At 39.1% G+C, this 19,869-nt stretch overlaps 1 protein-coding gene and 1 long non-coding RNA gene across 6 annotated transcripts in view; one reads left to right on the top strand and one right to left on the bottom strand.

Annotated features, from left to right (window-relative positions):
• The window catches only part of LOC102964976 (membrane cofactor protein-like), a 30,269-nt gene extending 20,392 nt beyond the window's left edge, over nucleotides 1-9,877 (top strand). For 3 of the 4 annotated variants that reach the window (XM_042976832.1, XM_042976831.1, XM_042976833.1), the window contains exons 6-10: nucleotides 309-509; nucleotides 2,839-2,886; nucleotides 8,698-8,748; nucleotides 9,262-9,297; nucleotides 9,795-9,877. In XM_042976832.1, coding sequence (XP_042832766.1) covers nucleotides 309-509; nucleotides 2,839-2,886; nucleotides 8,698-8,748; nucleotides 9,262-9,297; nucleotides 9,795-9,856 — 398 coding nt within the window. In that variant the 3' untranslated portion in view covers nucleotides 9,857-9,877. The remainder of the gene's footprint in view (nucleotides 1-308; nucleotides 510-2,838; nucleotides 2,887-8,697; nucleotides 8,749-9,261; nucleotides 9,298-9,794) is intronic. The other variant, XM_007096136.3, reaches the window with a different exon arrangement.
• The window catches only part of LOC102964785, a 45,532-nt gene that overhangs the window by 16,606 nt on the left and 9,057 nt on the right, over nucleotides 1-19,869 (bottom strand). The window contains exons 1-2 of one of the 2 annotated variants that reach the window (XR_006214202.1): nucleotides 11,245-11,419; nucleotides 9,719-9,835 (exon numbers count right to left, since the gene is read on the bottom strand). This is a non-coding gene — a long non-coding RNA (uncharacterized LOC102964785). Of the gene's footprint in view, nucleotides 1-9,718; nucleotides 9,836-11,244; nucleotides 11,420-19,869 lie in introns of those variants that run through there. The other variant, XR_006214201.1, reaches the window with a different exon arrangement.

The raw sequence follows: 19,869 nt of genomic DNA, 5'->3' as shown, positions 1-19,869 counted from the left end.
CTCTCTATGTCTTTCAAACAATAAATAAATGTAAAAAAAAAAAAAACTGTTAGTAATGGAAAAAAATATAGGAAAGTCAATAAAGTCTAATGACAGTCTTTCTAGGTGGAAAAAAGTTATTAGATTTCTCTAAATCCATTTCCTTCGAATTAAAATGTGCATATGTATAAAGGTTTCTTGGGTATTTTTTTTTTTCCTTTTAATTAACACCTTGCCTTTCATTCCTTGTATGTTTCTTCCCGCAGGAAATTACTACTTGGCGCTATTTTTTCTAAGCCTATGTTAAAGCAGCTTTCCATTAATTCTAGGGTTTCTGTACTTTTCAGTGGTCAGATGTGAACATCCAGTACTTGTGAATGGAAGGCTGGTATCAGGAGTCAGAGAAACCTATTCCTACCAAGCAGTGGTTCTATTTGAATGCCTCCCAGGTTTCTATCTTAATGGCAGCAACCCAGTGTTCTGTGGTGGGAGAAATACTTGGGAACCTGAGATGCCGACATGTATTAAAGGTACAAATGTGGTTTTTTTTTTTTTCCATCTTTTTAGTTTTAATTTTTTTGGCATGAAATATCAGTGAAAACAAATAACTAAAAAAATTTAGTATTTTGTTCCATCTTGTATTTATTTACATGATGGAGATATGACGTCATTCCTATGTTGTGATTTTGTACATTTTCATAGGGTCTTTCCACGTTATCTACATCACATACAAATTTCTCATTTAGTATTTTTATGTATAAAAATGTATAGCAACCACTTTTAGAGTAGACTGAAGCATGAGAATTTTTTACATTTGTAAGTCAAGACTAAAAGAATTTTATGTACATTTATTTACACTTATAAGTCAAGAATAAAAGAATAATATTCATTTATATAAATGAAATGAAGCCAGTAATTCTGAAGTCGTTGATTCTACATTATTTCGTTTTTCGGTACAGATTTCTCCCAAAATAAAACCTCTAGTTTTGAGTCATTCCGATTTGTACTTTCCTGCTTATATTTTACAACAATCCTTTACATTTATGTGATTTATAGTCATTCACATTTTGAGTAGTGAAAGGGTGAAGGACGTATTTACAGCCACTTTAGTTCTATTTAGTTTTTCTAAAATTATTTGGCAGAGTTCACAGGTATAAACAGGTATGTAAACTTGGGAAGGTTACATACCATTTAAGTGGGATGCATTTAACACCTAGCATAGTGCCTGGCATATGGGGAGCTTGTAAAGGTAGCTCATATGACTTATAGCATCACTCGAATTAGTATCAGTGAAGAGGAAGGCTTATGGCTTCTGTTTTTTAACATGTGTGTTTTCTGGGTCGACTTTGCTGTTTCTTTCTTTTTTTTTTTTTAAGTGATCAGTTTGCTCCCAGGGTGTCTTCCTGGTCTAGGACTATGTTTCACTTGCTGGACTACAACCAGTTTAGTTTGTTGTTTTTTACGTAGCACAATTTAAACTGGGAAATATCTGCTATCTCCAAATAAGACCCGTATGTCTTCCCCCACCCCCACCCCTTCCAACTTCATACAATTTTTCTTTTTCCCTTTACTGGGCATTTTTATTTGGCAACTGCACCTAAACTTCATAGCAACTGAAAGGCAGGAAAAATCCTTATTCATTGAAATGAAATGAAATGAAGGATTTCCTATAGGTCAGCTACTTTGTTTAAGACTTAAAAGATTATTTTTACTATGTTGGAAGGAAATATCTTCCTGATTTCAGTGCTCCTATCTTTGGCCTCTCTTTCCATCAGAAGCAAGAGACAACAGGAATAGTGGGAAGAACATTATCCTGGGCAACCTCACTAAGGTCCTAGTTTGGCTCAGCTTACTCAAGTAACCTCATTTCTGTGGACTTTAGCTTCCTGTTTTTTGAAAGTGTTGAACTCAAACAGATCATGATTAATAGCTTTTAATTTGTTTGTATATTTCCTATGGCCATAGTATTTTAAAGGATTTGTGGAATTATGCATGTTAATACGGTAATTAGAATATATTTTTTAAATAATTCCTGTAAACCTGGTACCTGATACCCTCCTTGTGTGCTTTAGTTGAGGGCTATGAGGTTTGGGGGGGAAAGAAAATGGCTTTTTGGTGGACTGATTTATTAAGATTGCATATGAAATTTATACTCCATGAACCATCCGTATTTACTTACATGATCCTAGTGAGTACATGCACTGTGGTGTATCCTATGTTTGTTGATATGCTCTTTTGAAAGAGTTGAACCATAAGCATTTCATAGACTTATAAAACACTGATACAGTTTAGTTTTTAGAAGAAAAATTGTAAAAAAAAGCTTATAAAGAAGAGAAACTACAGGGATCCTTTTTAAAAAATCAAAATCAAAACTCTCCATGGGATTGTCAATCATTTTTTTTTTCATCAGTCAGAGAAAGACTATATCAAAAGGACCAGCAACAGATAATGGTGTTAAAGCAGATCTAAATGTGCAAATATTTTTTAAGTCCAAGAAATACAAGGCAGAAGAGAAAAAGGTACACCTTCTTACGTAGTATGATACGACTTGGATGGTATTTTTTTTTAAAGATATGTGTGTTTACTCTGAACACATTATTTTTATGATTTACTATTAGTCAACTTCTAGGATTTCCATATAAAATACAAAGTTGTAGGGAACATTCTTAGTCATACATGCTTATGAACTTGTGCAAATATACGTTAGACTACATTCCCAGAAGTAGAATTGCAAACTTTGGAAAGTATTTGTATTTTTCATTTTGAGAAATAATGAGTCTTTTTTGAAAATAATTCAAAATTAAATCCATAATTTTGTGTTGATAAGGCTAGTGAATTGTATCCAATTTACTTTTCCAGGTTTCAAGCCTACTCATCCAACCAAACCTCCAGTTTCAAAGTATCCAGGTTCAGTAATTTTCTCCTGTTTATATAGTTAACAACTTTATAAGGTGATGAGTGCCATGTTGTGTCTTGTTCTAATTTGCATTTCTTTACTTATCATCAAAGAATTTGAACTTTTTTGCCCCACTTTGATTTATCCAGGCCCTTTGCTCATTTTTTAAAAATTAGATTTCTAAAATATTTTTCTTGTTGATTTATGAGAGTTCATTATAAGTTAAAACACTTTTAATACGAAGTGAACATTTTTTCAGGGGCTTTGGGGCCTTATTTTCACTGGTCAGTTTTCTTTCAAGATTTTTATGGTGTACTATTGGTTATAGATGGCTTTTTGTAACATTTTGTTACATGAGTGGTAAATGGATGATATATTTTTATAAATTTTCAAACATTGTGAAAGTATACAGAGTAAAGAATTACTTTACTTTAATCTTTAGATACATCCTTAGATACATATAGTTGGGCATTTTTTCTTTTATCTTAAACAAAATTGACATCATCTTGTATGTAATTTTTCGAAACTTGCCCTTTTCCCATTGAATGTCTTATAGTGGGGTTGTATTTAGATTTATTGCCATTCTTTCCGATGATGACTTTGAAATGTATACCGTATTTATTTATTTGACTATTCTGTTAGTGGTCTTTTACATGTATAGAAATTTTACATCAATAAGTAGATGGACTGATGGACGTATCGATCTTCTCCCTAATGGCTGTGTGTGTTTTGTCTGTCTTATAAAAGCTTTAGGCTTTTCCCATGCTAAAACTTTATAAACATTTCAACCCTGTGTTCTGATTGTATTCTTTGCATTTAAATCATTGGTGCATCTGAAATTCATTCTGACAAATGGAGTGAGATAGGTCTCCTCTCCACTCTACCCACCCCCTTGTAACGGTGAAATAGTAACATCTGTTGAAGAAGTTGTCCTCTCTCCAACTGTTTTCCAGTCATCTTTATGTTTCCTTGAACTCTGGCCATTCTTGTAACAGCACTGAGTCATTTTTTCCCCCACTATAATACTATGATATGTTTTGGGTTTTTAAAAATTTTTATTTAAGTTTATTTATTTTGAGAGGGAGAGAGCGAGAGCAGAGCAGAGGAGGGGCAGAGAGAGAGGGAGAGAGAGAGAATCCCAAGCAGTCTCCTCACTGACCGCACGGAGCCCGACGTGGGGCTTGAACCTGCGAACCATGATGTCGTGACCTGAGCTGAGCCATCCAGGTGCCCCACTATAATTTGTTTTAATATCTGGCATAACACTTCCTTTTTAGCAACATTTAGACTATTCTGTATATTAGTTTTTCTAGATAAACTTGTATTATATTTTATTACTGTTTTAACCATTTTCAGTGTGCATTTCAGTGGCATAAAGTGCATCCACATTGTTTGTAACCAGCACTATCCCCCAAACTTTTTCATCATCTCAAATTGAAACCTTATACACATTAAACAATAACTCTCAATCCGCCCCCCCCCCCCCCCCCCCACCCCATCCCTGGTAACCATTCTGTTTTCTGTCTTTATAAATGTGACTAGTCGAGCTACTTCATAGAAGTGGAATCATTTCTGCCTTATTTCATGTAGCATAATGTTTTCAAGGTTCATCCACCTTGCAGCATGTATCAGAACTTCATTCCTTTCTATGGCTGAATAATATTCCATTGTTTTGTACATTTTGTTTGTTCATTCATCTGTTGAAAAGTCACTTGCTTGGGTTTTTTCCACATTTTGGCTACTCTGAATAATGTATCTCTGAATATTGGCTTTCAAGTGTTTGAGTCCTACTTTCAATTGTGAACTTAACAATTGAAAAGTTTTAATTTGGGGCCCCTGTTTGCAATTTTGGGGTGCTATATATCTAGGAGAATTGCTGGTTATATGACAATTCGGTGTTTACTTTTTCGACGAACAACCATACTGTCTTTCATAGTGGCTATACCATTTTACATTCCCATCAGCAACAAAAGTTCTGATTTCGTGGGGTGCCTAGGTGACTCGCTCGGTTAAGCGTCCAACTCTTGGTTTCGGTTCACGTTATGATCTCAGTATCATGAGATCAGCCCCGTGTCAGGCTCCACACTGGGTATGGAGCCTGCTTGGGATTCTCTACCTCTATTGCCTGTGCTCTCTCTCTCTCATAGAAAAAAAATTTAAATTTCTTTTCTTTTTGTTTTAATTTGAAAAAGTTTCAATTTCTTGACCTCTATCAACACGTATTATTTTCTGCTTTTTGGTAATAACCATCATAATATGTGTTAGGTAATATACATGAGGTATATTGTGGTTTTTACTTACATTTCCTTAACAATTAATAATGTGTTGAGCATCTTCTTGTGTGCTTAATGGCCATTTGTATATCTTCTTTGGAGAAATGTCTATTCAAGTCCTTTGTCCATTTTTGATGGGTTGTTTTTCTGTCTTGTTTTTGAGTTTTAGGAGCCCATTTTATATTTTGAATATCAATCCCTTATTAGATATATGATTTTCAGATTTTTTTTTCCCGTTCTGTGGGTTGTTTTTTCACTCTATTGTTAGTGTCCTTTGGTGCACAAAAGTTTTTAGTTTTAATGTGGTCTAATTTGTTTGGTTTTTCCTTTTGCTGCCTATGCTTTTGGTGTCACATTCAATAAAACATTACCAGATCCAACATCATGAAACCAGATCCAACATCTTATTTTCTTCTAAGAGTTTTATGGTTTTAGATATTTAGGGTCTTTGATCGATTTTGAATTAATTTTTGTGTTTGTTGTAGGGCAAGAATTAAAATTCATCCTTTTGTGTATGTGGATATCCAGTTTTCAAAACCATTTGTGAGAAGTTGGCTCTTTCCCTATTGAATTTTGATAGCACCCTTGTAGAGAATTATTTGACTATATATGCAAAGGTTTATTTTGTGGCCTCTCTTCTATTCCATTGGTCTGTATGTCTGTCTTTTTTTTTTTTTTTTTAATGTTTATTTACTTTTGAAAGACAGAGAGCAGGGGAAGGGCAGAGACAAAGGGAGAGAGAAAATCCCAAGCAGGCTTCATGACATCAGCTCAGAGTCTGACATGGAGCTTGAACTCACAAACCATGAGATCATGACATGAGCTAAAATCAAGGGTCAGACGCTTACCTGACTGAGCCACCCAGGTGCCCTGTACACCTGTCTTTATGCCAGTGCCATTCTGTTCTGATTATTGTACTTGTAGTAAGTTTTGAAATCAGGAAGTACAAGTCCTTCCAACTTTGCTCTCTCTTTTCATGATTGCTTTAACTATTCCTCGTGCCTTGAGATTCCATATGAATTTTCAAATGGATTTTTCTATTTCTGCAAAGAGCATCATTAGGCTTGTGTGGGTTGCACTTCATCTGTAGGTTGCTTCATATCACATTGGCATCTTAACTTTATTAGGTCCTCCAATCCACGAACACAGGATTTCTTTCCATTTACTTATGTCTTTTTAAATTTCTTACTGCGGTGTTTTATAGTTTTCAGTGTACAAATCTTTTACTTCCTTTGTGAAGTTTATTCCGAAGTCTTTTATTATTTTTTTAGAACTTTATTTAAATCCAAGTTAGTTAACTATAGTGTAATTATGGTTTCAGGAATAGAATTTAGTGATTCATCACTTACATATACACCTAGTGCTCATCCCATCAAGTGCCTTCCTTAGTGCCCATCACCCGTTTAGACCATTCTGCCACCAACCACCCCTCCAGCAATCCTCAGTTTGTTCTCTGTATTTAAGAGTTTCCTTATAGCAGCACTATCAACAATAGCCAAATTGTTGACTGTCCATCAACTGATGAATGGATAAAGAAGATGTGGTTTACAGATACAGTGGAATACTACTTGGCAATGAGAAAGAATGAAATCTGGCCATTTGCAACTACATGGGTGGAACTGGAAGGTATTATGCTAAGTGAAATAAGTCAGTCAGAGAAATACAGATACCATATGTTTTCACTCATACGTGGAATTTGAGAAACTTCACAGAAGACCATGGGGGAAGGGAAGGGGAAAAAATAGTTACGAAGAGACAGGGAGGCAAATCATAAGAGACTGTTACATACAGAGAACGAACTGAGGGTTGAGGGGGAGGCAGGAGGGAGGAGGAAATGGGTAATGGACATTAAAGAGGGCACTTGTTAAGATGAGCACTGGGTGTTGTATGTAAGCAAGAAATCATGAGAATCTACTCCCCAAACCAAGAGCACACTGTATGCGCTGTATGTTAGCTAACTTGACAATAAATTATTTTTAGAAAAATAAATAAACAAACATTTTTTAAAAAGGGCCTCTTATGGTTTGCCTCCCTCTCTGTTTTTCTCTTACTTTTCCTTCTCTTCCCCTATGTTCATCTGTTTTGCTTCTTAAATTCCACATATGAGTGAAGTAATATATTTGTCTTTCTCCAACGGACTTATTTCGCTTCGCACGTATTGAATGTATTCGTTCTAATTCCATCCACATTGTTGCAAAGGGCAGGATGTCATTGTTTTTAATCACTGAGTAATATTCCATTTTAAATATATTCCTTATCTTCTTTATCTATTCATCAGTCAATGGGCATCTTTCCATAATTTCGTTATTGTCAATAGTGCTATAAACATCGGGGTGCGTGTGCCCCTTTGAATCAGCATTTTATATCCTCTGGATAAATATCTAGTAGTGCAATTGCCAGGTCATAGGGTAGCTCCTTTTCATTCATCTGTAAATGGAATTGTTTTCTTAATTTCCTTTTTATATTGCTTACTGTTAGTGTGTACAAACACAATTGATGTTTTTTAATTTATTTTATTATTTTTTTTATTTGAAATTTATTGTCAAGTTGGTTTCCATAAAACACCCAGTGCTCATCCCAACAGGTGCCCTCCTCAATACCCATCACCCGCCCACCCCTCCCTCCCACTCCCCATCAACTTTTATTTTTTTAAATGTTTTTATTTATTTTTGAGACAGAGAGAGACAGAGCATGAGCAGGGGAGGGGCAGACAGAGGGGGAGACATAGAATCCGAAGCAGCTCCAGGCTCTGAGCTGTCAGCACAGAGCCCCACGCAGGGCTTGAACCCATAGAGTGTGAGATCATGACCTGAGCTGAAGTTGGATGCTCAACCGACTGAGCCACCCAGGCGCCCCAAAACACAACTGATTTTTGCATGTTGATTTTGTATCCTGCAACTTTACTGAATTCATTTATTGGTTGTACTAGGTGTGTGTGTGTGTGTGTGTGTGTGTGTGTGTGATCTTTAGAGTTTTCTATGTAAAAGATCATGTCATGTGTGAACAGAGATCATCTTATTTCTTCCCAATTTGGATGCTTTTTATTTTTTTTTTTTTTTACCTAATTGCTCTAATACGAACTTGCAGTATTTATGTTGAATAGAAGTGACAAACATAAGCACCCTGTCCTGTTCCTGATCTTAAAGGAAAAACTTGCAGTCTTAAATATGATGTTGGCTATGGGTTTTTCATAAATGGCTTTTATTATGTTGATTCCTGATCAACTTCTAAATTGTTTTAAAGTCCTCCTCTATCTTTTAATTTTAAGTAGACTCATGTTGAATTCAGGCTAATTTTGAGGATGCGGTGGTGATAAATTTGCTTGCCATACTGCAGAATCTTGTCACAGGAAACACCAATGTACAGGAAGAAGATTGTTGGTGACATCAAATATAAATTTATAACTTATGATATTTTTATTAAGAAACATTAATATATAAGGAAAATGAAATTATTAGCAGTTTCATACAAAAGCAAAAAATGAAAACCAGTGAATTTATGGATCTTTAAGGTTTAGTCTTCCTTCTTTTTTTCCATTTTGCCCCCCAGGCTATCCTGAGCCCAATGAATCAGCATTATTTGAAGAACTGGAGGAATTAGGTATTATTTTGGCTATTAATTACTCTTCCTTATGAAACCTCGGAGTACTGTATAGAAATAGCTATCATGTTCCAATTATTTGTAGTTAAGGAAGGAACCAAGTTTCACAAAATTTGACATTGATAGGGATTTTAGTAGTCCAGATAACATGATAAACATAAGTGGTACTTATGTGTAGACACATGTAGGTAATTTCCTCCCATCTAGGGAATTCTAAGCGCCCAAGAAGCTTTACTAAATAACCTGATATGGCAACGACAGCACAAAACAATGAAAAGTGAGGTTCCTCTGAAGAGTCTTACAAGGTGGACCCTGGATGTGGGATCAGAGTCCAAGGGCTCTGTGATCAGAACGATCTGGACACACTAGCAGTCGTGCTAAAACTACACTGAGGACCTCTTTCTTTGCTGTCGTGTATCGATGTAGTGTATGATCCGAGCAAGGTTAAATGCGACTACTCTCTGGGACCCTTGTGCGCTCAATGATCTTCAAACTGTTTTCATGTTTTCCCAGATGCAGGTATCATTGCTGTGATTATTCTTACTCTCCGTAAGTAGCCCAAACTTCAATGCCACTTAAATCAAAATAGTATTGCGAGGAAGTGCATTATTTTTTAAGTGACTTTTCAGTTTCTGTGGTTTTTATAGCTTGAAATGAAGTACAGCAGTCTAGAACAGTCTGACCTTGTATATGATACTACACGTTTTGCTGGTGAATGTATATTCTTTTATATTCCACTTGTCCACTTAGTAACAAACCTAAATACTCCATGTGTTTTCAGGGTGATGAGTCATGACTCTGCGTCCCAAATATGCTTTGGGTACTTTTCTAAACTAAGCAAGGATTCTTCCCTGACTTACTGTGGACTGTTCACGAACTTCTGATAGTGAAGAGTCTAGACGGAATATGAATATATATGTGCTTAAATGAAGTAGCATTTTCTGACCACTGAAATGTAACCAACACTTACTTATTTCTGCTGCTACAGTTTGAATCTTGGCAATTAGCTCTCAATTACATGTCCTTTGTTTCCTGGTTTCTTGTAGTTGTCGGCCTTGGAGTACTTTGCACCTGCCTGTACAGATGTCTTCAAAGAAAGAAAGGGTAAATTAAAGGACATTTCTTCCAACTTCTGGTCCTTCTCACTCCTCACCTACGTGCGCGCAGCATTTGCACCTGTGCCTGTGCCATCTCTCCCTAAGCTGAGCCCGCATCGGTGTGCCCTGCCAGTCGCATCTGTTTACTAACAATATTTTAGGCTGCTTTTCCTGTCCCGGCGGCCAGAGCGACCTGTGCAGACTTGCTTTGTCTGTTATGACTTCACGAAAAATTTCTGTGGGACTTGAGACCTAAGTTCTATAGCAAATCATGGACTGTTACGGGGCCTTCCCCACCCACCTTCCCCCTATTTCCTAAATTGGACCAGGGGCCAAGATGAAACTTAGAAGAGTTCACTGTGGAGACTCGGACAGTTGTATTCAGTGGAGTTTTTATGATGAAAGTTTCCATTTGTCCGGAGAAGTTAGGGAATTGTTAGAAGCTGTGCAGGTGTCTCTTTCGAAAACCCAGTTTGATTTCTTTTCCTTTAGAGCTGTTACTTACACTTGTTAAACCGGGGAGTGAAAAGCAGCAGTGCTGGATTTCCCTCTTTTGTTCTCTCAATTTACTAGGTTGCAGTAAAACTGTTGGGGTTAAACTTAACATTACTGAGGGGTAAGATTTACAAGGCACCTCATTACCCTTATTTTTGTTTTCGTCTATAAAAATGAAAAACGTGGGGGAGGAACTTATAATAGAAAAAAAAGTGTACAAGTACGTGTCTTCTAGGGAGAATAGGGTTTTTAAACATCAAACTTAAATTTTAATGAAATACTTTTCAATGTTGTGAAAGACTTAGAATAAATCCTGGAGCATAGACTAAGGTTAGGTACTTTGAAATTTGATTTTTATTGATTTTCAATAATTTTCTTTCCTTATAGTTTTGGAAATGACTTTCACAGCAAACCTAATAATTTTAAGACTTTTGGTACTCATGGTTTTATGATATATTTTGCCTTTATACTAGTCATCTGGTTTAGGGCATGTAATAAAAATACATTCTCTACACATAACGAGCTCAAACTCTTTTATGTTATTGGTTATCTTTTTTAAATCACAATGCCTCCACTTGAATCTTCAATCTTCTATTTGTAGGACACTTGATGTGCATATTTGATTTGTCAATCACTAGCATACATTTTTTAAATTACACATACACATAGCGTGAGTAGGAAATATTGTCAGTAGAATATTCTTACAAGTCTCAAAAAGCTTTGTGCAGAGAGCAAAACAAGATAGCTTTTTGCTCCTCACTTTCCTTTTTTGTTTAAATTCTCTGCATCAAAATGCTGCTTCCTTCAAAGTGTTAATCGAAATCTCTTCAGCTACCAAGTAATGGGTCTTGTAAGCTGAGCCTCTGGTTCAAGATGGCAACGTGAGAGGATCCCCTGAACTCACCTCCTGTCCGACACACGACGTCTATAGCCACGTTCGGAACAGTTTCTCTCTGAAGGAGATCTGAAAACTAAATCTCCGTTGGGTGGATACAAAACCACATCAAGGGGTGCCTGGCTGGCTCAGTCAGTGGAGCATGTGACTCTTGGTCTCAGGGTCATGAGTTCAAGCCCCACATTGGGTGTGGAGCCTACTTGAAAAAGAAAAAGAAGACAAACAAACAAACCCACATCAAAAATGAGTAGGAGATAGTGTCTCACCGTAAACTCCTCCCCCAGTGTGGCAACCCACAGTCAGATGGAAGCTCACAACTCTGAGCTTCTTCCTGGGAAGCCAAATGTTTGAACCCCACGTCTGGCACCCCAGCTTTTAAGGCCTGCACCCCAGAGATGGATCCACAAAACATCTGGCTCTGAAAGCCAGTGGGGCCTATGTCCACAAGGCTACAGCCAACCGAGAAACAGTTCTTAAAGTGCTCGTGTGGTTTTACTTTGGCCAACCCTCCAGGGTACAGCACAGACACAGCAGTCTGAAATGCACCCCCAGTCTTTCTGGGAAAGAGGCCTATTAGCTTATCTGTGTAGCTGAGGCCTGAAGTGACAGGCTTCTACCTAGACCCAAGTCTGGCCGCAGTCCTCTCCACAGACCTTGGAGAGCCGGAGCGACCTTTCACCCTCCCTCTGCCGTGCTCCACATCGCCGGTACCTCCCGAAAAGGAGCTTGTGCACCTGTCTGGTGGCCCTCAGGGCTTATGTTGGCAGGTCATGTAGGACTGGAATAAATGGAGAAACAGTTGTTAACTGGCCGCCCTACCCAGGACATAGCACAGAGGTGGCCAACTGAAATCATCCCGGTCTTTCTGTGACTCGCCTTTTAGCTTATCTGCATAGCTGTGGCCTGAGGAACGGGCTTCTAATTAAACACATGTCGGTGAGCCCAAGGCAATCCCCCCCACCAGAAACTGGGGAGACTGGTGGGCAGGCACCATCCTTGAACTCGCCTATCCTGCCCCAGATTGTCGGTGTCTCTGAGAAAGGACCTCATACACACGTCTGGCAACACAGCTTTTGTGTCTGCAACTCACACGACACATCCCTTGATAGCCAGGCCCTGCTGGTCAGCAGTACAGTAACAAGTAAAGAGACGGTTCTCTTTTTTATGTTTATCTTTGAGAGAGATGGAGAGACAAAGCATGAGCAGAGAAGGGGCAGAGAGAGAGACACAGAATCCAAAGCAGGCTCCAGGCTCCGAGCTGTCAGCACAGAGCTTAACGTGGGGTTCAAATTCACGAACCCTGAGATCATAACCTGAGCCGAAGTCTGACGCTTAACCTACTGAGCCACCCAGGCACCCCGACATGTGAAATTATATTGAAAAGAATCATTTATTTCCTAGATCAGGGTCTCTTGCTACTACAAATATATGTTTTTAGTTGTCCATTTTCCTACTAGGTCTCTGGATTTAACTCCTGTACTAAATTATGCTATCTGTATACCTTGCCTTTTAGTGAAACAGAGGTTAGAGGTGAATATACCACTTACTGGAATAGATCAACCACTGAGGCAGAGCAGATGTACCAAGTGGTTTCTACGAATGAGGGCATCACTTTATCTTTCGATACAATTAAAATCTTAAGATCTACAGAAGCTGTTCTCTAGTGCTTGTACTCTCACGATGCAACCATTAAGCCATAAGGCTGACATTTCAATGCGGTTTGAGTGTAATCACCACCCTTTGATGCTGCTTTGAATGGTGTATGCATTTGGGTATGAACATCTGGCCTGTTTTCCCTTAAATAACACTTGTATTTATAAGGCAACTCTGTACAATACCCCTGGGAGTATTTAGATGGGGAAATAATTTTTAAACTAAATCTCCATATCTAGGGAACTATCGTCCAAAATAAATTACATTGCATTTGTAAAGAAAGTTATTTTAGGAACGCCTGGGTGGCTCAATCGGTTAAGCGGCCAACTTCGGCTCAGGTCATGATCTTGCGGTCCGTGAGTTCGAGCCCCGCGTCGGGCTCTGTGCCGACAGCTCAGAGCCTGGAGCCTGTTTCAGATTCTGTGTCTCCCTCTCTCTGACCCTCCCCTGTTCATGCTCTGTCTCTCCCTGTCTCAAAAATAAATAAATGTTAAAAAAAAAATAAAAAAAAAGAAAGTTATTTTAAAGTCTCTTTTGTTCACAGAGTAATGCCAAGTCTTAAGATTCATTCTTTCAACAACTCTAAAATGTGTTTTATATATGGTTGGGTGTTAAATGCATTTACAAATATATATATTCTACCTCAGCCCTTAAACATTAGAAACAAGAACACTGAAAACTGGGAATGTGAACAAGTTTGACTTCCTGAACTAAGAATATTATTGAGAAATACTCAAAGTAAATAGGGTAGAATTCTATATACTTTTTAGCTATTTATAATATCTTGGTGACCGAAGGAAGCTATAAAGTTTATGGCCTTTGTTCTTCACTTTTTCAAACAACAATACCAGTGAGAAATCAGTTAGGAATTCAGAATCAGTCAGAAACTTCTGTACGTTAGAGAGCTCTCACACTCGTAGCAGTGCTGGGCGGGGGCAGAGTGAACCTGTGGCCTGTAGTCTTCTCGAAGAGGATTTCGCTCTTTAAGAAAGTTAGATTCCACTCTAAATTCCAGCAATGGGTGATTTTCTCCCCGTACTTGAATAAGGACATGTCTTACTTTAAACAATGTCATATAAGAGTAGTGAGTTTTGGGGCGCCTGCGTGGCTCAGTCGGTTAAGCGTCCGACTTCGGCCCGGGTCACGATCCCGAGGTCCGTGAGTTCAAGCCCCGTGTCGGGCTCTGGGCTGATGGCTCAGAGCCTGGAGCCTGCTTCCGATTCTGTCTCCCTCTTTCTCTGCCCCTCCCCCGTTCATACTCTGTCTCTCTCTGTCTCAAAAATAAATAAACGTTAAAAAAAAAAATTTTAAAAAAAAGTAGTGAGTTTGGCAGGAACATCTCCAATAACCTCAGGTTGTATCAGAATCTTAGTGGTGTTTTTTTTTTTTTGTTTTGTTTTTACTGTTACTTACTTTTGAGAGAGAGAGAGAGAGAGAGAGAGAGAGAGAGAGAGAATGAACGGGGAAGGGGCAGAGAGAGGGGGACAGAGAATCCAAAATAGACTCCTTGCTGAAAGCAGAGAGGCTGACACAGGGCTTGAACCCACAAACCGCAAGATCGTGACCTGAGCTTAACGGACTGAGCCACCCAGGTGCCCCCGGAATCTTAGTTTTTATGTGCATCTTACCATATCTGCTAAATGCACAGTAAAAATTAAGCCATGCATTTCAGGAAAGGAAACAGTATCTGCTGTGGGTGGAACAAAGGAACCAAAAAAAGCAAACAGCTGTGCTAGCACCGGATGCTGGGGTGGAACAGACCGTGACCTCGCTGAGTCCTCACATCGGGCAGGGTCTCTTTCAAACAAACCACTGGGCAGAGAGGAGGGACGGCCGCTCACATTCAGATTACGGTTTTGCAAATTTTGTATTGCACTTTCATAGTTAGTAGCATAAGTTAGGCCAAAGAAACGCTGCCTTGAGAAGGACATGATTGGGAATCGTGTTTTACAAGTATTGGTTTACGGATAAAGCATGTTTATGATGCACTGTAAATGTCCCCTTCCTGAGGGATCGTGAGGTACTTCGGGAAGATCCGCTTGAGCAGAAAGAAACAGGAATTTTGAATTAAGTACAGAGATGAAGTTTTACCATACCCATTTGCACATACTTTTCAGGGATGTAGCACTTGCTCAGGAACAAGACATGGCTGTACTGTTGATTTTTAACAAGCCCAGCTGACTCTTTTGCAACCAAAGATTGTTATGCTATTTTCCAAAAAAATTGTTATGTTATTGTTACGTTGTTTTTCCAAAACAGACTTTTATACTAGTTTCTGCTTCAAATTTATTTTTTTTTATTTTGTATATTTATACAAAATTGCTCTCGATAGGTAAATCTAAATTTTGTTTCTCAAATAATGGCAATTATATATGCCATTATATACATTTATATATATGGGATAAAATGAAAAGTTTCTCTAATGACGTGGAAAGCAGCATATGTGAAAGGTTGCTAAAACCGGAAGAATGTATTTGCAGTGAGATGAGAAGTCCCATGTGGGGGGGGGGGGGTCCTTTATTGTTCATATTTTGAAAATGGGATCTTCGAGTGTTGTGAAAAATAAAATCCAAGATTGGGAGAGTTTTCGTTTGTGACGATGCGTTCATTTCCAGTGTGTTTTAGCTCAGAGCAGAGCATGCTTGTACTTGGCCCGACTTCTATACATGTTCCACTGCAGCCCCTCACATTGCAGAGCCTTGAATGTGTCCAGGCTCCTCGCCCAGCCCGTCCTGGGCCCCTCCTGCTCAGAGGTGTTCAGTCCCAGGTGCATGGCGTCAAGTGCAAGGTTTCTCGCAGGCACCCTGAAGCTTTCTACAATTAAATCCCAACTTGCCTTCCGAAGACTTCCGCTCCATTTCTTCAAAGAACCTATTGTCCGTCGAGCGGACCGTCTGCCCCACGTGCTGGGCTGTGTTCCCGGTTCACTGTCGCCTGTAGCACTTCTAGTCCTGGCCGGGTCCTGGACATCTTCCCCAAGGCTCAGCTCCTACTGCCTGTTCCGTGAAGCTTCTCCCAACTGGCCCAGGTCTTAGAGCCTTTGTGATGTTACTGAACCTTGAGTTAACTGGGTGTCTATATGCCTGTATCTGGTGGCAGATATACCTTCCACATCACGTCAGTGCGTGGGTATGATTAAGTGCTTACAAACCCAAGCCCCAATGATGAAAGTAGAAAGTTTGATTTGTGCAATAACAGGGTTTGCTTTTGTTTACACAAAAAATTTTCTTGGTCTTTTTTGCAGATTCGAATTAAATCAGATTGCTACATGTCTGAGATCAGACCTCGGTATTTTTTGTATCACGGCTGCACATTAGAATAGCCTGGGGAGTTTTGCTGATGCCTGGGTCCCACCCCCCATAAGTTTCTCATATCATTGATCTGGGATGATGCTTTGGCATTGATATTTTTTCTAAGTTTCTCAAGCGATTCTAATAATGCAGCTATGGTTTAGAACCTCTGCATTAGTGATTCTCAAGCTCCATAGCCCATTTCTACATATAAACTAATAAAAACAGGACGTAAAGGCTTATATTTACAAAATGCTGTTTGTTTTAATTGAGCATATTACATCACAATACAGTTTGAAACTTAAAATGTTATTGCCTGGTTAACAAAACAAGACTTTTTGTGGTTTGAAATAAACAGAGGCAATCTTTCTGATAACAGCTCTGGATGAAAGTTAGGTTGTTTATAAATATAGAAAATAACTTACTAAATTCTATATGGCTTTAGATTGAGAGTGTAGCATATTTTTTAAATTGGCATAAAATATACAAGGAAGTTTTTTTGTTGTTTTTGGTTTTTGGTTTTTTTGTTTTTTGTTTTTTTGGTAACCAGGGGAGCTTTTAAGGTGAAAAGGTGACTACCAAAAGTCTTCTCAAACAATGCTGAAGAGAGAGAGGATGGGCACAAATCCGAATTTGCATTGTTACAGAATACTCTAGCTTTAAAGAAACAACCGCTCTGGTATTTGAAAACTTAATAATGTCTGACAGCTAAACTTAATTTTAACCAAGAATGCACTTTCTTAGATATTTTACAAATTTGCATATTTTTACTTAAGAGCAGGATTTAACAGAGTCTACTGACTTCCAGAAAGATGTTAAAAATTGAGTGTCCATGCATTTCCTCCCCCCTTACGCATGGTTGCTTTCATCATTTTCAGGTTCATTTCAGAAAAGGTGACACTATGGGGCGCCTGGGTGGCTCAGTCTGTTAGGCGTCCCACTTTGGCTCAGGTCATGATCTCATGTTCCGTGAGTTTGAGCCCCATGTCAGGCTTCGTGCTGACAGCTTGGAGCTTGGAGCCTGCTTTGGATTCTGTGTCTCCTACTCTCTGCCCCTCTCCTGCTCACGCTCTGTCTCTCTCATTCTTAAAAATAAATAAACATAAGAAATTAAAAAAAAAAAGGTTGCACTAAACTGAAACGGTCAGCCTTTGCATGACGGGGCACTGCTGCCCTCCTGTGGCCTTCCTGGGCATTGACAGTCCCAAAGTCCTTCCAACTTTGTCATTGTTCAGAGGCTCTGACCATTGCGGTGATTCCCAGAAGCCCTTTTTAATTTCATGTTGTATCCAGTATTAACTAGGTCTTTTCTGCTTTCCTTCTGTGAAATTACCATTCTAAAAGGGCTTAACTCTGTCCCTTGTTGCTTAAATATGGGAGAAACCCAGTACTGGGGTCTGTAGTCAATAACATTTTCCTTCCCTCTCACATCCGAACCTGAAGGTAAACAAGCCGCCACAAGTATAGATCACCTGGAGGAAGTTCCCCACTCTGATTCCTGACTTGCTACCCCAAGAACATTTGCATCTGGGTAATAAAACTGATGTTCGCATAAGCTACTTACGTTAACATCATTTATCTCCCTTACGCAGCTTTTAAAAACTTGAACCATTTTCTGTGGCCGTGGCAAGCCTTGTGCCGATCTATGGAAATCAAGCAAGAGCTCTGCCATCCTGGTGCTTAGGGCTGGTGGCTTCAGTGAGAATCTGGAAACCACCATTGTTTAGATGACACTTAGTTATGGTGTTTGGGAAAATGACTGGTCAACTGGTCACCCAGCACCACCTGAAAAGGCTCCCAGGAAAACACCCCTTCGATTTGTAATCAATGTTCGTTATTGGAGAATTCCTGGTGTAGGACCCCATGGGACTGCGCTTCAATTTCGTGTGTAGTAAGTCTTTTTGAAATGCAGATTCTGATTCCCTAGGTTCCAGGTGGGGCCAGGGTTCAGCATTTCCAGGAGTTCTACCTACTGCCATTTGTGGTAGGCTAATAGCCTCCAGCCCAGTGCCTGGGAGGCACAGAAGAGTGTGGAGGGACAAACTGGCCTACTCATGCTAGGGGCACTGTGAGGACAGCCTGAACAGAACGGTTTGGGACACCTGGTGGGGAGGGTGGAGAGACTGGGGTGTTGCTGTTTTTTGCCTGACGACCAACATGGTGGGGCTTCAGGGAATCGACAGTGGGCCCACAGTGGAGGCGGGACCCACCTACACCAAACCACACCCCTCCGTGGGACCAAACCAGACGGCCCCTCCTCCAGACCAGTGCAGCCACTGGTCTGCAAGAATAACAAGAATAGTTCTTCTCCACGGCATATTAGAGTGAAACTGGCAAAATACAAAGATAAAGAGAGAATTCTGAAAGCAGCTAGGGACAAACAGGCCTTAGCCTACAAGGTAAACACATAAGGGTAGTTAGCCAGAAGGGAGTGGCAGGAAATATTCAATGTGATGAATAGGAAAAATATGCAGCCAAGAGTCCTTTATCCAGCAAGGCTGTCATTCAGAATAGAAGGAGAGATAAAGACTTTCCCAGAAAGACAAAAACTGAAGGAGTTCATGACCACTAAACCAGCCCTGCAGGAGATCCTAAGGGGGACTCTGTGAATGGAAAGCAGCAAAGACCACAAAGGACCAGAGATATCACCATAAGCCTGAAACCTACAGCTATCACAATGGCACTAAATCCATATCTTTCAATAATAACTCTGAATATAAATAGGCTAAATGCTCAGATCAAAAGACATAGGGTATCAGAATGGATAAAAAACAAGATCCATCTATATGCTGTCTACCAGAGACTCACTTGAGACCTCAGGACACCTTCAGATTGAAAGCGAGGTGACGGAGAACCATCTATCATGCTAGTGGAAGTCAAAAGAAAGCTGGAGTAGCCATACCTATATCAGACAAAACAAATTTTAAACTAAAGACTGTAACAAGAGATGAAGAAGGGCATTATATCATAATTACGGGGCCTATCCATCAAGAAGAGATAATAATTGTAAATGTTTATGCTCCCAACTTGAAGGCACCCAAATATACAAATCAATCACACACATAAGCGATCTTATTGATAAGAATACAGTATTTGCAGGAGACTTTAATACTCCACTTACAACAATGGACAGATCATCTAGGCAGAAAATCAATAAAGAAACAATGGCCTTGAATTATACACTGGACCAGATGGACTTGACAGATATATTCAGAACTTTTCATTCAAAAGCAGCAGAATACACATTCTTCTCGAATGCACATGGAACATTCTCCAGGATAGACCACATACTGGGTAACAAAACAGCTGTCAATAAATATAAAAGAGTTGAGATCATCCCATGCATATTTTGAGATCACAATGCTATAAAACTTGAAATCAACCACAAAAAATTTTTTTGGAAAGCCTCCAAATGCATGGAGGTTAAAGAACATCCTACTAAAGAATGATTGGGTCAACCAGGCAATTAAAGAAGAAATTTAAAAATATATGGAAGCAAATGAAATTGAAAACACAACAGTCCAAACCCTTTGGGATGCAGCAAAGGCAGTACTAAGGGGAAAATACATTGCAATTCAGGCCTACCTCGAGAAGCAAGAAAAATCCCAAATACAAAACCTAACCACAAACCTAAAGGAACTAGAAGCAGAAAAGCAAAGAAATCCCAAAGCCAGCAGAAGAAGAGAAATAA

This window comes from Panthera tigris, chromosome F3, assembly GCF_018350195.1.
Source record: "Panthera tigris isolate Pti1 chromosome F3, P.tigris_Pti1_mat1.1, whole genome shotgun sequence".
Classification (NCBI taxonomy): Eukaryota; Metazoa; Chordata; class Mammalia; order Carnivora; family Felidae; genus Panthera; species Panthera tigris.
Note: the sequence above shows the minus strand (reverse complement) of the source record. Positions and strands in the feature narration are given on the sequence as shown.